General features: G+C 42.0%; 1 protein-coding gene across 2 annotated transcripts in view; it reads left to right on the top strand.

Moving 5' to 3' along the window:
• LRRC7 (leucine rich repeat containing 7) overlaps positions 1-26,688 on the top strand; it is a 593,735-nt gene that overhangs the window by 230,803 nt on the left and 336,244 nt on the right. The window contains exons 1-2 of one of the 2 annotated variants that reach the window (XM_030207243.1): positions 22,054-22,065; positions 25,229-25,426. In XM_030207243.1, the coding sequence (XP_030063103.1) occupies positions 25,238-25,426 (189 nt within the window). In that variant the 5' untranslated portion in view covers positions 22,054-22,065; positions 25,229-25,237. Of the gene's footprint in view, positions 1-22,053; positions 22,066-25,223; positions 25,427-26,688 lie in introns of those variants that run through there. The other variant, XM_030207242.1, reaches the window with a different exon arrangement.

Raw genomic sequence — 26,688 nt, forward strand, 5'->3', positions numbered from 1 at the left:
TTCAGATTGTTTTCCTTTCCCAAATGTTCATGTCTTTCAGTCGTTCAGAACTCCCCCCCTCCCCCCATTTAACACTTTCGGTTCCTTCAGTCTTTTAAAACTCTCCTATCAACCCTGTGTCCTAATGGCCAGCAGTCAGATCATTTTGCTTTGCCAAATTGTCTGTCACTGATGTCACTGAGGTCAGTGCGTGCCTGCCTAGCAGACCACTTCCGGCAGGCAGGGTCCCAAGCACATCCTGTTGGAGGTGAGAATTATTATATAAGGATAGTATCATTCAACAAATTCTTCTGTAAGGGAGTGGAGTTCGGATTCTCTACAGGATTGGTCAGAATGTCGATGAAAACACTGAAGCTCCAGTACTATATCAAAAACTTCATATTCCCCACAATAGTGCTGCCCCCTTACCATTCACCAACACAAAAACATAGTTAAATTGTGATAATCACCTCTCGAACGGCACACGCTCCTTCCACTGCCGGACACTTTGTTTAAGGCAGTCAAGTATTTGTTTGTGTGGTGACTTTACAGGATGTGGAGAGTTTTACTTTGAGTGAAAACGCCCCGGAGCTTGCTTTCAGACAGGCCAGACACTACAAAATAAAACAAAACCCTGCAAAAAGACACTTAAGGGTCCTTTTACTATGGCACGCTGAAAAATGGCCTGCGGTAGTGCAGACACGTGTTTTGGGCATACAGAATTATTTTTCAGTACACCTACAAAAAATGCCTTTCTAAAATTTTTGCCGAAAATGGACGTGCGGCAAAATGAAAATTGCTGCGCGTCCATTTTGGGTCTGAGACCTTACAGCAAGCCATTGACCTAGCGGTAAGGTCTCACGCGGTAACCGGGCGGTAATGGTCTACGCGCGTAAAATGCCAACTGATGCGCGTACACATACAGTGTTGTGGGGAAATGGATAATTACTGGAGTTCACATGACAGTCCTCTGAGGTTAGTCACTGTGATTCCATTTCTGGTCCTGGAGGGCCACGTGGAGGGAGGACAGTAATCTGGCGAAAGTACTGGCAGTGACTGCGTCCCTGTTGGCCATCACGGTTCTCAAGTAATGAGCATGAGCACATGATGAATGCTTTGTACTACATCCAGAACCACCGCTGCAGCAAAATTTCTTCGCCATTTATAGGGATCATGTCTGTATTTGCTCTGTTGTCATAGCTGAAAGTCAACATCATTTATAAAATGAGTTTGAAGAATGGTTGCATTCAATGTTTTGACTCCATATCTGTCCATTTTTTTGTGCATTCAGTGCTTGACTGTCTCAGATGATATGCAGTACACCCGGGTAAATCTGGAAAAGCAAAAAGATAGAAAGGATTCCTATTAGTGCCAGTGTTAACCATGATAGAGACAAGGACAGAAACAAGGGTAGGGGTCAAAAATCCATCTACAGGCTATACACCCTTTAGCTTCAGACAAGCTCAGAGCCCAACCTGTGAGTGGAGGAGTGGCCAAGTGATTAGAGCACCAGTTTTGCAATCCAGAGGTGGCCAGTTCAAATCCCACTGCTGCTCCTTGTGATCTTGGGTAAGTCACTTCACCCTCCATTGCCTCAGCTACAAGCTTAGATTGTGAGCCCTCCTGGGACAGAAAAATACACAGAGGGGCATAATCAAATGTGAATGCCCATCTCCATGGGCATCTACATCCAAAAACAGGTATGTGAAGAGGCGGGACAGACTGTATTATCAAAAAAGATGGGCGTCCATCTTTCATTTTGAAAATACAGTTTGGATGGACCAAATGCCATGGATTTGGTCCCTTTTGAGATGGGCATTTTTTTTTTTTTTGCGATAATAGAAACTAAAAACGCCCAGCTCAGAAACGTCCCAATCCAAGTCATTTGGTCGTGGGAGGGACAAATGTACAACACTACCATAGATCTTAGGGGTGAAGGGGGCAACTACATGTGGGTACAGTGGGTTTTAGAGGCCTCCCATTTACCACCACAAGTGTTACGGGCGGGGGGGATGGGCCTGGGTCTGCCTGCTTGAAGTGCACTGCAGTACCCACTAAGAGTACTCCAGGGACAGGACTTGTTGCTGGTGTTTAATCTTGGCACAGCAGTTCACACCTGAAGACTAATCTCGCTGAAAACATCCTTTATTTGAATAAGCATGTTTACTCACAGTTAACTGCAGATCAGAGGTTGTGCCCCACTGGCAATGAGTCTCGCTGGTACTGAGATTAGCAGTAGGTCCGAGCTGGCAGAATGGTGTACAATGCCCTCTTTCAGCAACGTTCAAGGTAAGAACTAAGTGCTGTAATGTGGCTAACACATGAAAGAGATCTAAAAGTGTCTTACACAAATGGCCACTACCTCATGGACTACCAGAAACAACACAGGGCACACTCTGACCCAGTAAGCAGAGGGAAAAGCACCATGGGAGTAGAGCCTACCAACTACCAACATCGTGAGCATACCCACCACAATGCATTGCTGATGTGACTCTGCAGTGCCTTTAACAGAAAAGGTGTCACACTCACCTGAGACCCACATCAGAACCGGGGAAAGGCTGTCAGAGGATAGAACACATTCTGCTGTCATGGAGGTGGGTACGGTATTTGAGGCTGGCATACAGGCTGGCAAAAAAAGTTTGTAAAGTGGGGTTTTTTTTTGGTAGGAGTGGGTTAGTGACCACTGGGGGAGTCAGGGGAGGTCATCCCTGATTCCCTCCGGTGGTCATCTGGTCAGTTGGGGCACTTTTTGGGGACTTGGACCTGAAAAAAAAGGGTCCAAATAAAGCGGACCAAATTCTCATCAAAAACGCCCTTCTTGTTTCGATTATCAGCTAAAGATGCCCATCTCTCCTCGGCCGATAACCACGCCCCAGTCCCACCTTCGCCACGCCTCCGACACGCCCCCGTGATCTTTGTTCATCTCCGTGACGGACTGCAGTTGAGGACGGCCAAAATCGGGTTTCGATTATATCGATTTGGGCGCCCACGGGAAACGGACGCCCATCTCCCGATTTTGGTCGAAATATGGGCGTCTTTATTTTTTGAATATAAGCAGGACAGTGTACCTGAATGTAACTCACCTTGAGCTACTACTGAAAAAGGTGTGAGCAAAATCTAAATAAATAAACCTGTCAACGTGTGATGGATACAGTGTAGAAGAATACAGAACCATGACAAAAGTGAACTCTCTATTGTAATTCACCCCTTTACATTGTAATTCTGATACTGGTTTATCTAGGAGGGGTAAATCCTGCACAATTAAGGATGTGCAACCAGAAATTTTTCTTTTTCTTTTTTTTTCTTGTGTTGTTTCCTGTGTCACTTACTGGAATATTTATTTTGTTTGAGGTTTTCTGGACATTTTTTTCATCACAAGAACAATGTCTTGAAGAGCGTGCACTTCTTTGAAAGAATGCAGACCTTTACTACTACTACTACTTAACATTTCTAAAGTGCTACTAGGGTTACGCAGCGCTGTACAATTTAAGGACATGGAAGGACAGTCCCTGCTCAAGGAGCTTAGAATCTAAAAGACAGGTGTACAATCTAAAGACAAGTGTAGAGTCCATCTGATAGGGAATACTATATTTCACGAAAGGTTAGGTGCCGAAAGCAGCATTGAAGAGGTGAGTTTTAAGCAGTGATTTGAAAATAGGAAGGGAAAAAAGAATGCATTATTTGCAAAGAGAGTACACTCTTTCAGAAAGATGGTTTGCCCATGTATGCACTATTGGGAAAGAGTGTGTCCACTTTATAAAGGGTGTGCACTATTGACAGTAAAAGAAAAAAACACACAGATTTCTTGTTTTATCTATTCCTTTTTGTTTGCCAATGACATGTCTTTTCAGATGAATACACATCACTGCTTCTAATAGCACATTAGTACTTTAGTTTACCAGGGGCTTATATTCCGCCACTCACACCTTGGAAGGTTCGAAGCAGATTACAATGTGTGGGGGCAAGGTACAATACAGATAAACCAGTAACAGAATTACAATGTAAAGGGGTGAATTACAATACAGAGAGTTCAGTAACAGGCGAAGTACAAATATTGACAAACCAGTGACAGGCATATCGATGTAAGGAGGCGAAATTCAAATACAGAGAAGCTATTAGCAGGACTCATTGGGTATATAAGTACATAAGTACATGCCATACTGGGACAGACCGAAGGTCGATCAAGTCCAGTATCCTGTATCCGAGAAGTGGCCAATCCAGGTTACAAGTACCTGGCAAGATCCCAAAACAGTACATTATATTTTATGCTGCTAATCATAGAAATAAGAAGTGGATTTTCCCCAAGTCCATTTTAATAATGGCTTATGGACTTTTAGGAAGCTATCCAAACCTTTTTTAGACCCTGCTAAACTAAATGCTTTTACTACATTCTTTGGCAGCAAATTCCAGAGTTTAATTACACGTTGAGTGAAGAAATATTTTCTCTGATTCGTTTTAAATTTACTACTTTGTAGCTTCATTGCGTGCCCCCTAGTCCTAGTATTTTTGGAAAGAGTAAACAAGCGATTCACGCCTACCTGTTCCACTCCACTCATTATTTTATAGACCTCTATCATATCTCCCCTCAGCCATCTTTTCTCCAAGCTGAAGAGCCCTAGCCTCTTTAGCCTTTCCTCATAGGGAAATCGTCCCATCCCTTCTATCATTTTCATCTCCCTTCTCTGTACCTTTCTAATTCCACTATATATTTTTTAAGATGTGGTGACCAGAATTGCATACAATATTTAAGGTGCAGTTACATCATGGAGTGATATAAAGGCATTATAACCTCCTCATTTTTGTTTTCCATTCCTTTACTAATAATATCTAACATTCTATTTGCTTTCTTAGCCACCATATAATGCAATGGGACCTGAGATAGTGTGGTAGGACATTAATTACATAGTATTTGGGATGTTCTCTGTAGAGACCTTGAGATAAGTGATACAGAGTGGAAATTTCCCAATGACCTCAGCCTTGTTGTATGTTGTTTTGTCAAAGGTCGTTGGGAGGTTTTAAGCCAGGGGTTCCAAAGTCTAGTCCTCAAGAGTCACAATCCCATCTGTTTTTCAGCATTTCCATAATGAACTTGTATGAGATCTATTTGCATTCGCTGCCTCTATTGTAATGAAACAGATCTCATGCATATTCACAATGGAAATTTTGAAAACCTGAAAGGATTGCGGCTCTCAAGGAGCGAGATTGAGGACCCCTGTTTTAGCTTTATAGCATTGCCCGAATTAACTATTGAATCATGTTTGTAAAGAAAAGGTATGTTTTGCCTGAGCACTTTCAGTAGTGTAACTCAATGGTCAGGACATCTGTCTTTCTCTGAAGAAGCAAAAAACATTGAATCAAAGAGAGAAGGTTTTTTTTCTAAGGTGTTGACATACTGTGTCCTTGCATTCGAGCAGCTCATTATGCTTTGCAGCTTGCCAAATATTTGCTAATTTTTGTTTTGGACAGTAAAAGGTTTTTTGTTTTTAATATGAATGTTTTTGTGCTGTTTCTTTCCCCATTGTATCCTAGGGATCTGGGTTGGAGAAAATGCTTCAGAGACTATTGATTCAGTGTTATAATTGAAGTGAGGACAAGTAGTTTTGACTTCTTCTCTTAGTTTATATTGATGTCATTCATCAAGTTTGCATACTGGCACTTTCCACTTACCCAGCTCAATCTACATTTTAATAAGATGAAATTTAATGTAGACAAATGCAAAGTGATGCACGTTGGGAAGAATAATCTGAATCATAGTTGTCCGATGCTAGGGTCTACTTTAGGAGTCAGCACTCAAGAAAAAGACCTAGATGTCATAGTGGACAGTACACTGAAATCTTCTGCCCAGTGTGCGGCAGCGGCCAAAAAAAGCAAACAGGATGCTAGGAGTTAGTAGGAGAGAGATACAAAATAAGAACAAAAATATTATAATGCCTCTGTATCATTCCATGGTGCGACCTCACCTTGAGTATTGTGTTCAGTTCTGGTCGCCATATCTCATAAAAAATATAGAGGAATTAGGAGAAGTTCAAAGAAGAGTGAATAAAATGATAGAGGGGGATGGGACTGCTTCCATATGAGGAAAGGCTAAAGAGGTTAGGGCTCTTCAGCTTGGAAAAGAGAAAGCTGAAGAGGGATATGTTTGAGGTCTATTAAATCCTGAGTGGTGTAGAGCAGGTGGAGGTAAATCGATTTTTCACTGATTGAAAAAGTACAAAGATCAGGGGACACTCAATGAAATTACATGGAAATATTTTTAAAACAAATAGGAGGAAATATTTTTTCCACTGAAAGAATAGTTAACCTCTGGAACTCATTGCTTACCACCCCCAGCGTGTGCCATTCCCAGCACTACAAAAATATTTTTATTTTTGTAGCGCCAGCGTTTACCTGGCGGTAATCGGGCAGTGCCGTACACTGCCCGGTTACCACTGGGTTAGTGTGGGAGCCCTTACCGCTACCTCAATGGGTGGCGGTAAGTGCTCCCCCCCAAAATGGCCGCATGGCAAGTGCTTCACTTGCCACATAGCCATGGTAAAGGTGGTAAAGAATGTGGTAAAGGCGGTTAGCTTAGCAGAGTTTAAAAAAGGTTTGGACGGCTTCCTAAAGGAAAAGTCCATAGACCGTTATTAAATGGACTTGGGGAAAATCAACTATTTCTGGGATAAGCAGTATAAAATGTTTTGTACATTTTTGGGATCTTGTCAGGTATTTGTGACCTGGATTGGCCACTGTTGGAAACAGGATGCTGGGCTCGATGGACCTTTGGTCTTTCCCAGTATGGCAATACTTATGTACTTATGTATATGTCTTTAAAAAAACAAACAGCCTTTTACCCACTGCTGTAAAAGGGGGCTCAGCACACGTTGAAAACATGTGCTGATGCTAGCGCAGGCCCCCTTTTGCCGCAGATTAGTAAAAGGACCCCAAAGTTTGGTGCCAAATATCTGATTGACGTGGGTTGCCAAAATACCATGGCCGCACATAATACTAGAAAAACGGGATTGCAATTCGAAATCACAATCTCAGCAAACTAGAGTTTTAAAATTAATAGATAATAAATTATTAAAGCACTCCTAGGAGAATTGAAACAAAAATTAAATCGTGTCCATGTCTTATATTTAGCTGGGTAAGAATTGTCAAAAAATAAAATTGCCAGATTAAAAAAGAAAAATAGGCGGCTATTAATTGTCAAAATTAGCCATAAAAACATAAGAATAGCCATACTGGGTCAGACCAATGGTCCATCTCGCCCAGTATCCTGCTTCCAGCAGTGGCCAATACAGGTCATAAATACCTGACAGACTCCCAAATAGTAGCAAGATTCATGCTGCTGATCCCAGGGACAAGCAGTGGCTTCCCCTATGTCTATCTCAATAGCAGACTATGGACTTATCCTCCAAGAACTTGTCCAAATCTTTTTTTAAAACCCAGATACATAGTAACGTAGTAACATAGTAGATGATGGCAGAAAAAGACCTGCACGGTCCATCCAGTCTGCCCAACAAGATAAACTCATATGTGCTACTTTTTGTGTATACCCTACCTTGATTTGTACCTGTCCTCTTCAGGGCACAGACCGTATAAGTCTGCCCAGCACTATCCCCGCCTCCCAACCACCAGCCCCGCCTCCCACCACCTGCTCTGGCACAGACCATATAAGTCTGCCGAGATACACTAACTGCTCATACCACGTCCTCTAGCAATTCCATAGCTTAACTATACATTGAGTGATAAAATATTTCTTCTTGTTAATTTTAAAAGTAGTACCATGTAACTTTCTTGAGTGTCCCCTAGTCTTTCTACTTTTTGAAAGTGTAAAAAAATCGATTTACATTTACCCGTTCTACACCACTCTGTATTTTGTAGATTCTATCATATCCCCCCCCCCCCCCCCCCCCTCAGCCATCTCTTTTCCCAGCTGAAGAGTCCTAATATGCTAAGAGGGATTTCGAGGGTAACCACTTATGTGTAAACTTTTGTTCTGATTTATTTTTAAAAAATAATAAAGTGGTAATAGTGAGTACACAGGTAATCACGGAGATACTAGTGGGGGATTCATAAAAAGACACTATAGTCTATGTCCAGATTGAGAACATATGGATGAGTTGTATTTAGTTGACAAATGAACCTTTGTTCCTCTCTCTCATTAATGTAGTGTTTATATCTCTACCTCTTCATCTGGTCTTTAGACATTTGATAACAAAATGTTTGAGATCTGCAATGCTGCGGCCAGCTGCAGACCAAAGTTCGACTAAAGGGATGGAATGAACATTATGGTTATTGCAATTCCTATGCTCAATGATACGAGTTTTTATCATTCTCTTGGTTTTTCCTATATATATAACATATTGCAAAGACAGATGATGATGTAGATCAGTGTTTCCCAAGTCAGTTCTAGAGTACCCCCTTGCCAGTTAGGTTTTCAGGATATTCTTAATGAATATGCATGAGATTGATTTGCATACACTGCCTCCATTGTATGCAAATCTGTATCATCCATATTCATTATGGATATCCTGAAAACCTGACTGGCAAGGGAGTACTCCAGGACCGACTAGGGAAACACTGGTGTAGATCACTTGAGTTGTGTAGCAATCAAAGAATGAATTTTCTTCCTGCTAGTGGGTCCATAAAGTTCTCCAAGGAAAGCGCATATGTACAAACTAAGAGCTAACATTTTAGCACGCACTAAAAATTAGCACACGCTAACACTAAAGACACCCAATAGCATTAGCAGGTGCTAATTTTAGCATGCACTAAAAGCACGCCTACATCGCGGCTTAGTAAACAGGACTCTAACCAACAACCACATGCTCTGTATCCAGTAAAAGTACGGATTTGGTTTGTAGGTTCTGGTAGAACTAATTCCTATTCCTATGCTTAGATTTTCAAGGTGGTCACTGAGGTTGGGAAGTTATTGCTGACAGCTCCATGGCGAACTCATTGTAGGTCCAGCCCATGGAGGTTGGGCCAGAGAGCTAATAAAAAATCCTGAGAGTAAGGAGTTCTGGGTCTTTGGTAGCTCACCCCCACCAGATGGCCCGTAGCATCGAGGGGGGAGTCTTGTTTCAGGATGGGTCAGAAAATAAGTTTCAACAATAATAATGGACTTAGATCATTCAGTTGACCGGGAGCCCTGTAATACCCTCCACGCAGAGGTTGCCCAGGTCGAGGAAACTAAACCAAGAGGGATTCAGTGCGGAGTTATCATGTATCTGGTCCCTAGACTTAAATCTGAGAATTGAAAGCTGATTTTGAGGACAATGTCAAGTACCCTGTTTCAGTTGCAATTAGGAGAAGTGTGAGATGAGAAGTTCTGTGTGTGCCTGTGTGCACAGACTGAAACTTATCAAGAGGAGAAAATCATCCTATGCAACATTCTAGTTTTTTTTTTGGCTGATAGAAAGATAATCACTGTTTCGAAAGACTGAAATATGAATTTAGAAAAGTGCACTGATATCATTGGAGACTAGGTTTAAAACAGTACTGATACATCTGACGGATCCCTGAAGTGTTTAGACCAAGTTGAATGTTATGAACTGTGTTTTTGAGTTCCTGTAAATAAAGTAAGTTACTGTGTTTCTGCAAAAGAAAGACTGCTGGCTTTTCTTCAGGAGTGAGTACTCAGAAAAAGAGTACACTCAGCCTACCAGATTATTCCGGCCCCAGCCCATGCCCAGGCTAGCTCATATGAACCTGCCTGTGGGAGCTGTAAGTATGGCAGAGAAGAGAGTTTATCTGTTGGTGTGACCCCCTGCTCCCAGGGGAGGGGGGAATGACTGACCCCCAGGGTGAAGAGCTGAGCAGGAGGGAGATGTGCCCGGGGTTAGAGTTGTATAGGCTACTGTCATTGTTTTGCCTTCAGAACAATTGTGACCCTCAAGTATATGCCACTGTTTTCTGATGATCTTTTTAATGTTCCCAGCCAATGTGATAATCTAAACATGCAGACTAATTTTGGGGGTGTCAGTAACACCTTGATGTAGCCTTCTTTGATGGACTTCTTGGGGTAACATCTATTTTCAAAATAACTCTACATTTTCAGTGCCTGTTCTTGAAATTATGTGAGGTCAATACACAACCTTCTGAGTCATAAAAATTGAGAATATGGTAGGTTATGTTTAAGGGCTTTCGGATGGAAACTGGTAGTGTAAATAGGCATTCTTGTCAGTTGGTTTTCTGTAGATTGTAGTCACAAAATAATATCTGGTCTCTATAATGAGAATGTCAAGGAAAGAAATGGTATGTGAATCGTACTGCATTTTGAAATGTGAATTGGTATCCCGAGTATTGAGCCAAGAGAAAAAACGTCTCGAGTCGATCTGTGCTACCTTTCCACAGAAGGAAGATGTTGTCTAAATAGGGCTTGTAAAATTGGATTTCATTGATGAATACATGATCTTTCAGGAAGTTTTTTTCAGCCAACCCCTGTGTCTTCCCTCTGCTATGTTCCACCCACAGAAAATTTCATCAGGAGAGATGGAATGTGGCAGAGGGAAAACCCAGGGTCTGGCTGAAGGCAGCCTGCCTTCACGCCACTGCTGCCAGAAACCCACATAAAGTTTACAGGACTGTGGAGTGGGGTGGTGGGGGGCAGCAAGGCCAGTTGGCTCAGGGCGCCACAGTCCGTTGAGCTAGCCCTGATTCTCCTCAATCTCATGTGGTTTATTTCCAACTCTGAATCAAAATCAAGTTAAAATTGCAGCCTCACTACTTGACTGGCGTCATTTCCATGCAACATCTGTGAAATCCCTACCTCCACACGTAAGTGCTGACACCTCCATGTGGAAGCTTCCAGGTTTATGCTCCTCCTCTGTTCACTGTAAGTGCCACCAAATATGTATGCAGTTCTCCTTGTATTTTAGAGAAGGCTCTGCAATGACAACACTTTTTCTAAAATGTTACTGGAACTGATTACATCCTGACCTGTACATTTCAATCCCAATTTCTACGTTCTATGGAAAGTGAGCCTCCAAATGTAAGAATTGCATAATAGGGTTTCATTTTCTATTCCTTTCAAAATTCATTATTTATTAAAAAAAAATGTCTTTTTACATATTTTTTGTCTAGATTCATCAAGCATGCACTGTGCAATTCCTTTGCCCTTTTCTATAGGGTGCCAGCATCATGAGGGCACCATTGTGTCTGTAAAAGGGAAATAGGTGTAAAGGCCCACCAAAAATGACGGGGAAAGAATTATTTCTATGTGTAAAGCTCCTCCCCAAATCTCTCCCACCCCTTTTCTCAACAGAATAGAAAATGCATGTTCCAGGGCAGGAGCAGCAAGAGTATACATGTTGTTCTGCTATACACTAAATTTATAACCACAAGCAAAAGGCTTAAGTCTTAACTAAAAGGAGAAAACGACCTCAGTAGTCCAGGCCTTGCCAAACAATTGCTGCCCCAGATCTTGTTTTCTTTCATTGGTCAAAAACCTCCTTATTTTTAACATTTTATGTTGCTCACTATTATTTTTCAACAATTTTCTGTTTTATGTGCAAACAAAAAATGTCACCCAAACTTTATAAAGTAAATGAAGAGCAATTATCTCAAAATACAATCCTTATCCCAACTGGGGGGACACGTTTCACCCTCTGGCTTTGTCAGGCAGTGGCGTAGGAAAGGGGGGGCGATGGGGCGGTCCGCCCCGGGTGCACGCCGCTGGGGGGGTGTCGGCTCCGCTGGTTCCCTGCTCCCTCTGCCCCGGAACAGGTTACTTCCTGTTCCGGGGCAGAGAGAGCAAGGAGCCAGCGGAGCCAACGCAGCTCCCAGCGACATGCACTCAGGGGCGGATCGGCCCTCTTGCCCGTCCCTCGCTTCCTAATAGAAGTAAGAATGCGCTCCGGGGGGGAGGGTGCGCGCCGGAGGGGGGAGAGTGCGCGCCGAGGGGGGGCACCATGCTGCACCCGGGGGGGGGGGGTGAGCAGCGGCGACCCGCCCCGGGTGTCAGCCGCCCTCGCTACGGCACTGTTGTCAGGGGACAATTATAAATCACTCTGTGCTCAACTTCTGAAATAAACAAAAAGGAAAAAGAATTAGAGTGAGACTACAATGTTGTTATCGCTAGTCAATACTGGCAGTAATCAGGCATCATCACGCACTGCCTGGTTACTGCCGGATTACCGTAGGAGCCCCTACTGTCACCTCAATGGGTGGCGGTAAGTGCTCCCCGCCGCATGGCCACATGGTAAGAGTTATCTTACCACATAGCCTTTTTTAGGGGCTTTTTACCCGCTGCGGTAAAAAGGACCCTGGCATATGGGGAAAAATGGGCCCCACCACTTCCACAGGGCACCTTTTTCCCGCAGCTTAGTACAAGGACCCCTTATTTTACTTCCTGAACTAAACACGGCTTTACGCTCGTTCCCAGAGTTTGGGTAAAGTACACGTACTGGGGAAGACCACACATACTCTTAGCTGAGCTGAGAGAGAGCAGTTTTCAGACAGTGAAGTTACCTGAATAAATGGCTTTGAAAACTACCCTCCTAAAGTCAATGTTGTTGACTCCCTGTGTAATAACTTGAATTTATTGGTGCTGAGAATTTTGTTGTCCTATCAGAACAAGCTGATGCAATGATTTCCAGCAGAACCATGGGAACTGAAGTAGTTTTGAGGATGACAGGGGACAAGCTGCTGACATCAGGATTTTTTTTTTTATTATTATTTCAGTTGGATTGCAGTAGCAAGAGGAGGAGTTCAAGAGGAAAATAGTTTGATTACATTTTTAAAATTCTGTCCACAGTCTGGAAAAGATGTCTGGGACTGTTCTGACCCTCGGAAATCATAGCCACGTTAAATTAATGTCCTTGGCACAAGTGAATGCAGTCTATTGCAAGGAAGCATTTTGCTTTGAAAACACTAACCTCAGATGACACTGCATTAGAGTTCCAAAGAAGTAAATTTACACATCTGTAGGATAATAATGAAAGTCTCTGCTGAGCACAGTCAATGAAATCTAATTTTATTATACATTTGTTTTTAAGATAGCAGTTCCATAGAGCCTATACATTAGTGGGTAACTGGCATAGGATGGAACTAGGAATGTCATCAGCTTAATTAACCCTATTTGTTTTTGGCCTGTGAAGGATGAAAATCAGGAAAAAAAAAGTTTTGTGACTTAGATTATAAATGCAGATGTTTGAACAGTTATGTGGAAAAATGCAGATACTGAGGGGAACTTTCAAAGCTGTTTACCCAGGCAAATATGATTTTTCCCCCAATATTCAAAACAATTTAACTGGCCAGGAACGGCTCCTGGCTGCTAATTGGTTATACCGTGCAACATAGCCGGTTTGGCAGGAATATTCAGCACCTAACTGGCTTTGTTGCCTGGTCAAAATAGGCCACTTAGACAGCAAGCCTATCTTTTGACTGCTATAAAGTTAACAGGATGGCGCTGAATATCAGCATAGCCAATTAACTTTTTAGTGACCAAAATAAACCCAGATATTCAATGCCGGTCACCGGATACAGCCTGGTATTGAATATCCGGGTTTAACGCCGGCCGCAGACTGCAAACTATTGGGTCCTTACTGTCTGAAATTTGCCCCTCTCAATCTAGTTTAAGGTTTGCGCAGGGTTCCACGCCATATCTACTTCTAGTCACAATGGGAAAAGCATTCCTATGGGTGTTACAGGCAGGATCAAAATATATAATTCACTTGGATAGTATTTCCACATCTAAGGGGCCCTTTTACAAAGGCACGCTGAAAAATGCCCTGTGCTGTTGTAGGCATGTGTATTGGATGCACGCAGGTCCGTCTTTCAGCGCACCTGCAAAAAAGGCCTTTTTTGCCGAAAATGGCCATGCAGCAAAATAAAAATCAGTGCATGTCCATTTTGGGTCTGAGACCTTACCACCACCCACTGACTTAGCGGTAAGGGTCTCACGCGTTAACTGGGCGGTAATTGTCAGCACGCATACACGGCCAATTACAGCCCAGTTAGCGCCACGCGGTAGAAAATAGAAATTATTTTCTGCCGTGTATTTTGGACGCACATCAAAATCAGAATTACTTTCAGGGGCACGCGATAGCCAGGCGGTAGTTTTAATTTGACACGCTTTGTACACGCTTAGGCGCCTGCTTCTTAATGCAGCTCCTTGTGACTTTGGGCAAGTCAGTTAACCCTCCATTGCCCCAGGTACAAAAGAAATACCTTTATATAATATGTAAACCCCTTTCACTGTGACCACAGAAAGGTGGTATATCGGGCCCTGGCTCTATACCACACATCTTGTCCCCATCTATATATCCGCACTTGGCTGTATTGGAGAAAAGTATTAGTATCATAGCTATGTTATTTGAATGTTCTAAAGAGTGCTTATTAGATATTTCATTAGTATTATGCTGACATCTCTGTTATTTGAATTTCAGTGCTGTTAAATGTGTATATTTTGGATCCTGTTTCACGGTAGTCCTATTATTAGGTTTCATTTACTATATTTATATTTGGTCATTTTATTGTTATGCTGTTAACAAAATTGTAAGTTTTTATGTTAAACTGTACTTGCTGTACACTGCCTTGAGTGAGTCTCTTTATAAAGGTGGTTAATAAGTCCCAATAAATACCAGATCCCTACCCCTTTCCTTACTTTCTACATTCAAAAGAACCAATGGTTACAGAATACAAGTGCAATAAATATCAGATCATAGTAAACAAATATTTACAACTGTAAAAACATATATGCTTTTCAGAAAATATTAAAAAGCTATAATTGCTGTACTTTAATAGCCTGATGTGGCCATATTTTCTTGTGGAGCCTGTGTCAGGGGTGTGTAGCTAAAATTCAGTCATAAATTACAATCTGAGCACAAGTAAGCAACAGGCTGTAAGAAATATTCCATAAAGTCTTTTTCCACTGCTGTCTTAGGATTTGATTTTATAACAGAACTCCTAAAGTGAAAAACCCCAAAAGGCTCCTCATTAAGCTTGTTTTATAAAGGGAATGGCACTTATATACTGCCTTTCTGTGTTTTTTTCCAAGTACCTTCAAAGTGGTTTACATATTATATACAGGTACTTATTTGTACCTGGGGCAATGGAGGGTTAAGTGACTTGCCCAGAGTCACAAGGAGCTGCAGTGGGAATTGAACTCAGTTCCCCAGGATCAAAGTCCACTGCACTAACCACTAGGCTACTCCTCCACTAGCAACATTCCATGTAGAAGCCTGCCCTTGCAGATCAGCCGCGCAGGCAGTGGCGTACCAAGGGGGGGCGGTCCGCCCCGGGTGCACGCCGCTGGGGGGGGGTGTCGCACATCTGTCGGAAATGCTCATTCCCTGCTCCCTCTGCCCCGGAACAGGTTACTTCCGACAGGCGCGCGGCACCCCCCCCCCCCCCAGCAGGTAAAAATGCACCCGGGTGGGGGCATTTTGCTGGGAGGGGTGTCTGTTGTTTCGCCGGGGGGGAGGTGTCCTTTTGCCAGGGGTGGGGGGTCGTGCTGTACCCAGGGGGGAGTCACTGCACCAGGAGGGGGCGCATCGGCGATCCACCCCGGGTGTCAGCCACCTTAGGAACGCCACTGCGCACAGGCTTCTGTTTCTGTGAGTCTGATGTCCTGCACAAACGTGCAGGACATCAGACTCACAGAAACAGAAGCCTGCGTGGCTGATCTGCAAGGGCAGGCTTCTACATGGAATGTTGCTAGTGGAATAGCAGGTATGAAACAACACAAAATCTCCCCAAAAATGCTCTTTCGTAAAAACAACCAAATGAACTACAAAACCAAAGATCTGAACTCAATGCCTGCAAATAGCAATACCTATTTGCAGGCATTGAGTTCAGATCTTTGGTTTTGTAGTTCAGCTAGTGGAATAGCAACATTCCATGTAGAATCTCAAATAGTAGCAACAGAATCTCAATAGTAATAACATTCCATCTAGAATCTCAAATAGGGAAATGGGACTTGATATACTGCCTTTCTGAGGTTTTTGCAACTACATTCAACACGGTTTACATATATTCAGGTACTTATTTTGTACCTGGGGCAATGGAGGGTTAAGTGACTTGCCCAGAGTCACAAGGAGATGCAGTGGGAATTGAACCCAGTTCCCCAGGATCAGAGTCTGCTGCACTAACCACTAGGCTACTCAACAGAGATGACTATGGGGCCCTTTTACTAAGCTGCGGTAAAAGGGGCCTTGTGCTAGTAACGGTGGCCGTTTTTGCAGCGTGCCAAGGCTCTTTTTACTGCAGCGGGTAAATTCGCACTTGCCATGCGGCCATTTTGGGGGAGCACTAACCTGGTAATATCTGGGCAGCACGCGATGCTGCCTGATTCCTGCCGGGTAACCCCCTGTGGCAATATTTTAAAAATATTTCCACAAGCGCAGACCCGCGTTGGGCAGGCGGTAGTTCCAAGGAAAGGAGAAACAGGGGTGACATGATACAGATGTTCAAATATTTGAACGGTATTAATCCTTTCTATGCAACTTCTTTTTCTTCTAATAATATATTGAATATTTTTAAAATGCTTTTGTTGTTTTCATTATAAGTAATTATGTATTTGTCTGGGGGGGAAAGGCTTCAGATGCTCAGTTTAATTCCTTAGCTTTTGCTTGTAATTTACTGGGTGGGCTTCTTCATGAGCCTAAAAAAAACTCTATTTATATTTTTATACAAAAATCTTTCAGTCGTTATCCTTCTATCTCATTTCAAGGTTGCGTTAATCTTATATTTCTGAGTTTAATGAGTCCTTATCTTTTTTACGTTGTGCCCGTTGCTATGGTCTGCTCAACGGAGTGCTTCCATTTCGTTTTTACTTCCTCAGGAGACAAACCATGCTGCACTCATTCTTTGAAGTACTGCTGGAAATAAAGCAAATTGAAGAAATATGAGCTCATGGAACGACTTACTTAATGGAAGCCAGAGCAGCAATCTCCTCTCTTATGTTCCTTTTACCTGCTCGTGTTTTCTCTATGTGTAAGGTCAGATTAACAAATTAAATATGGTGCCTGCTCTTTTTAAAGGGACACTGCGACCAATCCGGTCCTGACACAGTCGGAACAAAGATGGATCTACAAATTGCAAGCCTTGCATCCCACTGGCTTAAACAATAGAATAGAATAGAATTGAAGACGTTCTATTGAGGATCTCTCTAACTCCGATTAATACGGTAAAAAAGATAGGAAAAGGAAATGGAAACTAGGAAGGACCACATTGGTCAAACACTCGCAGCATCCCTTTAAAAAGAGCAGCATGGTTAAGCTCACACAGTAATTTTTTTTAAATGGCTGTGTGTTAATGGCAACATTAGCCCATGGCCATTAATGTTTTAAAAAATGGAAAATCAACCATTTTAGGGTTGTGGCAAAAATGGCCTTAGCACATGGGAAAAAACCCCATGTAAGGGTGCACTAAGGCCTTTTTTTGCCACAGCTTAGGAAAAGGGTCCCTATAATTTTCCAAAGGAAGGAAGAACGTCTGTCAATTTGTACTTACCAAAAAGAAGAAAAACGAACAAAAAAATTGCTTGTTAAAAAAAAAAAAAAAGCAAGCATTTTTTTTAGCTTGATTTTCTTCTTTTTGTTCAGCTGTACTGGCTTCACTGCTTAAGCTTCATCTGGCAGCCTAGCTCACTCTTTTTTTCAACTGCAATGAAATTCTACAAAATAAATCAGTTAAAATCAAAAGTTAATATAAATGCAGTGTCTGACCTTTCTTGTCAACATCTACCATAAAAAAAGGGAAATGCACCATATAAATTATTTGTAAAAAGGCACACAGCTCCTTAGTATTACATTTTATCATGAAATGAGGAATGTTCTAATGCATTTCAGTGTAACATTTATATAATATTGTTCTATAATGTAATAATACATCATGATTTATAAAGACTCCTAGATGCTCTATTGTATCCTATTTATCCCTTAGAGACCTGAGACCTGTAGCAAAAACTGTCAAGTATCCCCAATGTAAGTAGTTGTATCATTTGAAGTAAGAATGAATCTGTTATCGTGGAAACAGGAAATACATCATCAGAGGAAGGCGGGACACTGGGTTGTAATTGAACTCATGGGACTGAAAAGGGGGAGCTGGGGAAGTCACTGGACATGGATGGGAGGGAAGGGAGGGGGTCAAAATAGAATCATTGGACATGGATGGGGGAGGGCAAAGAAGAATTGCTGGACATGGATGGAGGGGAGGGCAGGGGAGAGAAGAGAAATCGCTGGACATGGAGAGGAGGGCAGGGGCGAGAGGAGAATTGCTGGAGATGGATGGATGGAGGAGGCAGGAGAGAGAGGAAATTTGCTGGATATGGATGGATGGATGGATGGATGGAGGGGAGGGCAGGGGAGAGAAGAGAAATCGCTGGACATGGAGAGGAGGACAGGGGAGAGAGGAAATTTGCTGGATATGGATGGAGGAGAGGGCAGGGGAGAATGGAGAGTTGCTGGACATGGATGGATGAATGGAGGGAGTGAGGGGAGGGGAGGGAAGATAGGAAGGAGATGCACATGGATGGAGGGGAGGGGAGTGAGGAGAAATGTTGGATATGGATAGAGACGAGGGAAGACAGTAGATGCACATGGATGGAAGGGAGGGGAGTAAGAAGAAATGCTGGATATGGATGGAGGGGAAACTGGTGAATTTAAGGGCTGGATTGGAACATTTTGAGAGCAGATGCTGAAACTGGAGGAAGGATAGGGACAGGGCTACAGGAGGACGGTGGACATGTTGAGTGAAAACAGAAGACACTGGGACCAAAGCGAATAGAAAAACTAAATGCTCAGAAACAAAGGTAGAGAAAAGTATTTTATTCAGAATTTATTAATTGGAATATGTCAGCTTTTGGAAATGTGCATCTGTGATATTTTGCATGTAAGTTTCAATTTCTCTAGTATTGCTGCATGCCAAGTCTGACTTCTTGAGGTAACTTTCCAGTTCAGCATTTTGCCTTCATATTTTTTGATTTCTAGTTCCTTGTGTTATGTCTGTTATGTCATGTGTTTTTCATGTGTGATCAAGGTGCAGTATTCTGCTAGTGTGTAGTATTTGCAGCCCTTTTTGTTTTGTTTTTTTCACGAGGTAGTGTATTGGTGTTTTAGAGCCCGATGTAATTACAGTGATGCCTTTCCACTCATAAGGTTGTAGCTCGTCCTGTCCTTAGAATTAGTGCTTTTATGGTTTGGTAAGGTTATGAGTGTGTTTTTGCACAAGTTTGTGTATAGCGTTTTGCAGTGGAGAGATTGTGTGTTAGCCTTACTGAGGTGGCACCAAAACATCAGAAAGGGTTTTAGAGCCTAAATCATAACACACTACCTCTTGAAGGATCTGCATATAGAGCCTATGCATTTCTAAGGTCAACACTGACATGGTATGTGAAAGAGGGTGGAGAAATACTACTGGAGAGGAAGAGGGAGTGCTGGGTAGGGAGGAAAGAAGGAAGGAAGGGAGAAAGAGCTGGCTTTTTTGGGAATAACCATAATGAATATGGTTATCTCATACATATTCATTATGGTTATTCCCAAAAGAGCCAGCTTTTTCCCTTCCTTCATTCCTTCCTCCATATTAGCATATATATATATATATATATACAAAGGAATATGCTAATATGCCCCGACCCATCCTTTGCCTGCCCCCCCAAATGAAACAAACTACGCCCATGCACAGGGACCCAATTCTGGTAAAGATTCCTTAAAAACAGAAGAATGCCTATGGTTATAGAGACCACATGGTTTCATGGTACACATGTGCCTACTTTAAAGTGGTGACATCTTACTTCCTTAGCTCTCAGAATCAACATTCTCATTTTCTACTTTTGGAAGTTATGTCTGGTATATCAAATTTGTCTCAGTATGTTTCTGCGCTCTAGTTGGGGCAACAGTGCTATGCCATGTCCTCGCATTTTGACAGTTGAGAGAGACGAGATGTGGGATTCTGGGAGTCGATGAGAGGGCTTTTTATCAGGCAGAATTACCAATCTGAAAGAAAACACGCATAATCACTCCCGTAATATTTCTTATGTGCTTGGATTTTAAATGTTCTCTTTTATCAGGATAACTTTGAGTTTGCTTCAACAAAAGGAATGTCTTTGTTTTGAGCCAAGTGTTGTACAAGAATGCTGCACAATGCAGCAGTATAATTTGCAGTGTTGTTCTTAATAAACATTGTCATTGTGCTAGCTAAGATCAGTGGTGGAAATGCAAGCTCTGTACTAAACACAAAAACTTAGCATCTGGCCCAGATGAATTACAGGACGTCTCCTCCCTTCTCAATTTCAGCTTTAACTCATCTGCCAAAATCAGTCAACAAAGGGACTGCTATTGGCAATGCCAAATGAGAAACCAGGTGCTCTGCGTTTCCAATGATGTTCATTTTGGAATCTCATGTTCTTTATAGTGTTAGAAAATGTGCATTTGTTCTGATTGTCTTCATTTGTTAATTTGTTTTGTAATTGACTGCGTAAGGGGAGGGGGTAGGGCGCAGCAAATTGAGCTGCAACCAGAATCGGGAGAAAGTGAAACTCTCAGAATTATTAATTCAGTGACTTGCAGTGAAACGAATAACTCATACGAAATACCCTCTGGACATACACAATGCAATCATGGATTGAATGAAGCACACAGGTAGGTGACTTCCAATCATAGGGCTGCTCAAGTTTCATATTGTCGTAGGGGGCAGTTCAATAACTGGATATCTTGAAGTAGGTAAGCCGATGTTGAGCACTGAGTGCCTGTTCTATCATGGTATTTATTTATTTATTTATTTCAGAGCATTTATACCCCGCTTTATACCACTTAAAGCAGCCTCAAAGCGGCTTACAATGAACTGTGAAATCAAGTACAATGACAGTTAAGAGGGCAGAAGAATCAGAGTGCATAGTTACCGTTACAGAATATTAGCATAAGTCTGTGTTGATGTGCCTAAAGTTACGTGTGAACCGCTATGCCAGGTCAATGGCTGGTGTAAATGTGCCTAAGTGGTCCGTGATATGCGTGTAATTTATAGTATTGTACGTTATGCACATAAAGGACTAGATTCTATATTTAGCACTGAAAAAATCAGCACCAATGGAAAAAAAACCATTTGGTTTACAGAATATACCTAAACCCATCCATTCACCTAGAATTTAGGCACAGGCAATTACGTCAATGAAAACCTGGTATAAATGCGCACACTTAACTTTGGGCGTAAAACAGGTTATTCTATTACACTGCGCATACATTTTAGTAATGCCCACGACCTGCCCATGCTCCTCCCATAGCCATGCCCCCTTTTGCGAGCCGCTTGGTAGAAGTTACGCGCACTACTTTATAGAATGCGCTTAACGGGTAGTGTGTGTAAATTCTAATTAGTGCCAATTAGTGCCAATTAGTGCCGATAATTGCTTGTTAACATCCAATTATCGATGCTGATTGGCTCATTACTCAAGCTACAAGTGCAAATCGGCTATGCACGCCAATTTACGCATGCAACTCTAGACGCCAGATATAGAATCCAGGGGAATGTGTAGACTTCTCCATGCCCCTCCCATGGTCCACCCATGTGTTCGCCCCATTGCAGTTATGCACTAATGCACTTATGTGATATTTCATAAAACAGCCCACAGGGCACATATGTGTATAAGTGCCAATTATCGTGGCGCTTACACACAAGTATGATTGTATGGTGCACATAAATACATATAATGCCTTTGTATCGCCATGGTGCGTCCACACCTTGAGTATTGCGTTCAGTTCTGGTCGCAGTATCTCATATAGCGGAATTAGAAAAGGTCCAAAGAAGAGCCACCAAAATGATAAAGGGGATGGAACTCCTCTCGTATCAGGAAAGGCTAAACAGGTTAGGGCTCTTCAGCTTGGAAAAGAGACGGATGAGGGGAGATATGATTAAGGTCTACAAAATCTTGAGTGATGTAGAAAGAGTAGAAGTAAATCAATTTTTTTTCTCGTTCCAAAAGTACAAAGACTAGGGGACACTTGAGGATGTTACATGGAAATACTTTAAATACAAATAGGGGGAAATATTTTTCACTCAACGAATAGTTAAGCTCTGGAACTCTTTGCTGGAGGATGTGGTAACAGCGGTTAGTGTATCTGGGTTTTAAAAAGGTTTGGACAAATTCCTGAAGAAAAAGTCCAAGTCTGCTATTGAGACAGACATGGGAAGGAACTGCTTGCCCTGGGATTTTTGTAGTGTGGAGTGTTGCCACAATTTGGGTTTCTGCCAGGTACTTGCGACCTGGCTTAGCTACTGTTTGGAAAACAGGATACTGGGCTAGATGGAGCATTGGTCTAACCCAGCATGGCTACTCTTATGTTCTTATTATGCTGTTTGCGGGTCATCTGCCCTATTGTTTTCTTGTAATATTTTGGCATGCATTATTTTGATTTTTTTTGGTACATAATTCCTTGGGGTGTATTCAGTGTACATAATACCATCAGTAACAGAGGTACTAGGAGAGGCAGCTGATAGACAGTAAAGGGTGCCGTATTCAAAATAGGGGTGGGCAATTAATGCAATAATAACGCTATTAACATATTTAAGAGTCTTTTACAAAGGTGCACTAGCATTTTTAGTGCACACTAAATGCTAGAGACACCCATAGGAATATATGGGCGTCTCTAGCGTTTAACACATGCATATTTAATGCATGTGCTAAAAACAATAGCGTACCTTTGTAAAAGGACCCCTAATATTTTAATGCAATAATAGCTTTTTAACACCAGCTGCTTTTTTTAACGCAGACCTGCCGCCTTCCCCTCGCATTTATCTCAAAAGCAGGGCTTGGGCTAAGGATTTTCTCTTCTCAGCACTGCCTCAGAGTCCATTTTCTTCCCCTGCATAGCTAGGCTTTGCAGATACTTGAGCCGCACTGTGCAGAAAGTTGGGAAAGTCTCTTGGTTTCAAGTCCCACGAGACTTCCCCAGCTTCCTGCATAGCACGACTCAAGTATCTTCAGGTAGCATGGAATAAAACTGAATGATCTATGCAATTCCATGCTACCTTGTCCGATTGAAAGTAAGAATGAATTCTCTAGATATACTGCATCCCAGTGATTTATTATTTTCAACCAAATAGAATATTGGAAAGAAATTATACGTAAGGGGCTGAGAATGTCTATCATTCTCTTTGGAGGCAAAATAACTCTTAAAATTTAATAGAACAGGACCAAATTTTTTGTGGGGGACAAAAACAAGGAAAAGACATATCAATTTCAAAATTGGACCAGATCTGATTGGGGTGGGGTGGGGGCGTGGGAAGACATTCCAAAGAAATAGTCCCTAAAAAATGTCCCAGTGCACATCTGTGAGGCAGTTCCAGCAGCTGTAGCTTAGAAACACTGATACACTGAAACATAGCTATTAGAGAACTCATTTCAGACTGCCCTTCTTTTCTCTTCTCACACGCTGACACATACAGATATGTAAACACAGACACGCACAGGCAGAGATACACATGCATGAACAGACAAACATGCACACACATGCACTCTTTTTCATGCACACACACCCAGTGATGCACAGATGTACACTGTTCTACACATAAACACATGTATGCATATGCAAACACATACACACATATCCCCATTCAGACACATATAAATACAAATACATGAGTATATACATACATACACACATATGACAGAGAGGAGCATAATCGAAAAGGACACTCAAGTTTTGCTGAGGACGTCCTCGCAAAACGTCCCAGTGGAGGGGCGGAAAAACCCATATTATCAAAACAAGATGGACATCCATCTTTTGTTTCGATAATACGGTCGGGGACACCCAAATCTTGACATTTAGGTCATCCTTAGAGATGGTCGTCCCTAGACTTGGTCGTTTCTGATTTTCGGCGATAATGGAAACCAAGGACGCCCATCTCAGAAATGACCAAATGTAAGCCCTTTGATCATGGGAGGAGCCAGAATTCGTAGTGCACTGGTCCCCCTCATATGCCAGGACACCAACCGGGCACCCTAGGAGGCACTGCAGTGGACTTCATAAATTGCTCCCAGGGTACATAGCTTCCTTACCTTGTGTACTGAGCCCCCAACCCCCCCCCCAAAACCCACTACCCACAACTGTACACCATAGCTCTTATGGGTGAAGGGGGGCACCTACATGTGGGTACAGTGGGTTTTGGGTGGGTTCTGGAGGGCTCACATTTACCACCAGAAGTATAACAGGTAGGAGGGTGGGCCTGGGTCTGCCTGCTTGAAGTGCACTGCACCCACTAAAACTGGTCCAGGGACATGCATACTGCTGTGATGGACCTGAGTATGACATTTGAGGCTGGCATAGAGGCTGGCACAAAATATTTTTAAAGATGTTTTTTGAGGGTGGGAGGGGGTTAGTGACAACTGGGGGAGTAAGGGGAGGTGATCCCCAATTCTCTCCGGTGGTCATCTGGTTAGTTTGGGCACCTTTTTGTGGCTTAGTCATAAGAAAAACAGGACCAGGTAAAGTCGTCCAAGTGCTCGTCATGGACGCCCTTTTTTCCATTATGGGTCGAGGACGCCCATGTGTTAGGCATGCCCAGGTCCCACCTTCGCTACGCCTCCGACACACCCCCTTGAACTTTGGTTGTCCCCGCGACGGAAAGCAGTTGGGGACGCCCAAAATCGGCTTTCGATTATGTCGATTTGGGCGACCCTGTGAGAAGGACGCCCAAATTCCGATTTGTGTCGAAAGATGGGCGTCCTTCTCTTTCGAAAATGAGCCTGAGAGGCACTCACAGATATACATACACAAAACACAGCTATATACAAAAAAACCCATAAATATTTATACACACTAACATAGCACATACACGAACATATACAGACACATGCAAATACAGTTATGCCCACAGACATACACACAAAGACACATGTAAACAGACATACCACGATACACAAATACACACACACATATAAACAAATAGACACAAGCATGCACATACATGAGTTAGAAATAATTCCATGAAGCATGATTTGCATGCGTTCCCACCAATCATCCCCTGTTATCACACTCTATTCCTGCTAGGCTGGCTCTTAATGATTCAGAAGAATATATTAGTTTCTGCCATGTAAATTCTACCATTTAACAAATACTAAAATGCATATTAGAAATGACAAAAAATGAAACAAAAGGGGGCTGTGTTTTCCATGTGATTTTAAAAGCCCGCACATCCATATGGTGTACTGACTCAGAAAATCAGTAGTTCAATGACAAAAAACCTCCATAATGACTTTATAATGCAATGAAAATGTTAAAAAATATTGAAGAAAATTTGCTTCTGCTGTTCTTTCCCTGCAGTGCAGTGCCTAGAGATGACAACCAAAAGGAAAATTATCGGCCGCCTGGTGCCATGCCGATGTTTCCGTGGTGAAGAGGAGGTCATCTCAGTTTTAGATTATTCCCACTGCAGCCTTCAGCAGGTGCCAAAGGAGGTTTTCAACTTTGAACGAACGTTAGAGGAACTGTACCTGGATGCCAATCAAATTGAAGAGCTACCTAAGGTAAGCAGTCTAGTTTAGAAAAGATATAATAAATAAATAAATACATAAATAAATAAATAAATAAAAATGTTAATAACAGAGATAAAGTGATTGTTCTGTGGATCACCAAATAATGGAACTTTCATATGGAAAAATATGTTTTATTCAATCAAAGAACAAAGACATTTTAATGTTTATTGAAACCATCTTATTATATTTTTGAATGGAATTTATGAAGAGTTATATGAAAGAATCTCCTGAAATTCTGAATTGCTGTGTGAATGTTAGCAGAAAAGAATTACAATTGAATAATAGGAAAGCATGTGCTTCCAAACAATACACACCAAAATAAAAAGCATAAAAACAGATTTAAAAATTTATAAAACTATTATCAATTTGTAATTATCAAATACCAGGGCAATATTCCATCCCTGGGAAGGGTGACATGAAATGCCGATATAAAGTAAGACATTTAAATCAGATTTCACTTCCCACAGAGAAAACGCCCACTCTCCACCCCCAGAAATGTTTCCCCCCATCAAAAAATACATTTTCTTAGTGCATGGATAGCATGCTCACATCCCAAAATTACTACAGGACAACTGTGTGCTCTGTGGTTTTGCTGCGTTAAGCATTCACTAGTGGGTACTACTACTACTACCATTTAGCATTTCTATAGCACTACAAGGCGTACGCAGCGCTGCACAAACATACAAGAAAGACAGTCCCTGCTCAAAGAGCTTACAGATTTCAGCGTATTGACTACAATGACACCTAGATCTTTTTCTTGAGTGCTGACTCCTAAGGTGGGCCATAGCATCAGGTAGCTATGATTCAGATTATTCTTCCCAAAGTGCATCATTTTGCATTTGCCCATATTAAATTTCATCTGCCATTTGGATGCCCAGTCTTTCAATTTCCTAAGGTCTTCCTGCAATTTTTTCACAGTCTGCATGTAATTTAACAAATTTGAATAGTTTTTGTCATAATTTACCTCACTTGTTCCAAGTTCTGTTTATAAATATGTTAACTAGCACCAGACCCAGTACAAATCCCTGTGGCACTCCACTATTTACTCTCCTCCATTGAGAAAAATGATCATTTAAGCCTACCCTCTGTTTTCTGTCCAATAACCAATTCCTAATCCACAACAGAATATTGCTTCCTATCCCATTACTCTTTAATTTTCTCAGGAGTCTCTCATGAGGAACTTTGTCAAAAGCTTTCTGAAAATCTAGATACACTACATCAACTATCTCACCTTTATCCACATGTTTATTCAT

Source organism: Microcaecilia unicolor, chromosome 6, assembly GCF_901765095.1.
Source record: "Microcaecilia unicolor chromosome 6, aMicUni1.1, whole genome shotgun sequence".
Classification (NCBI taxonomy): domain Eukaryota; kingdom Metazoa; phylum Chordata; class Amphibia; order Gymnophiona; family Siphonopidae; genus Microcaecilia; species Microcaecilia unicolor.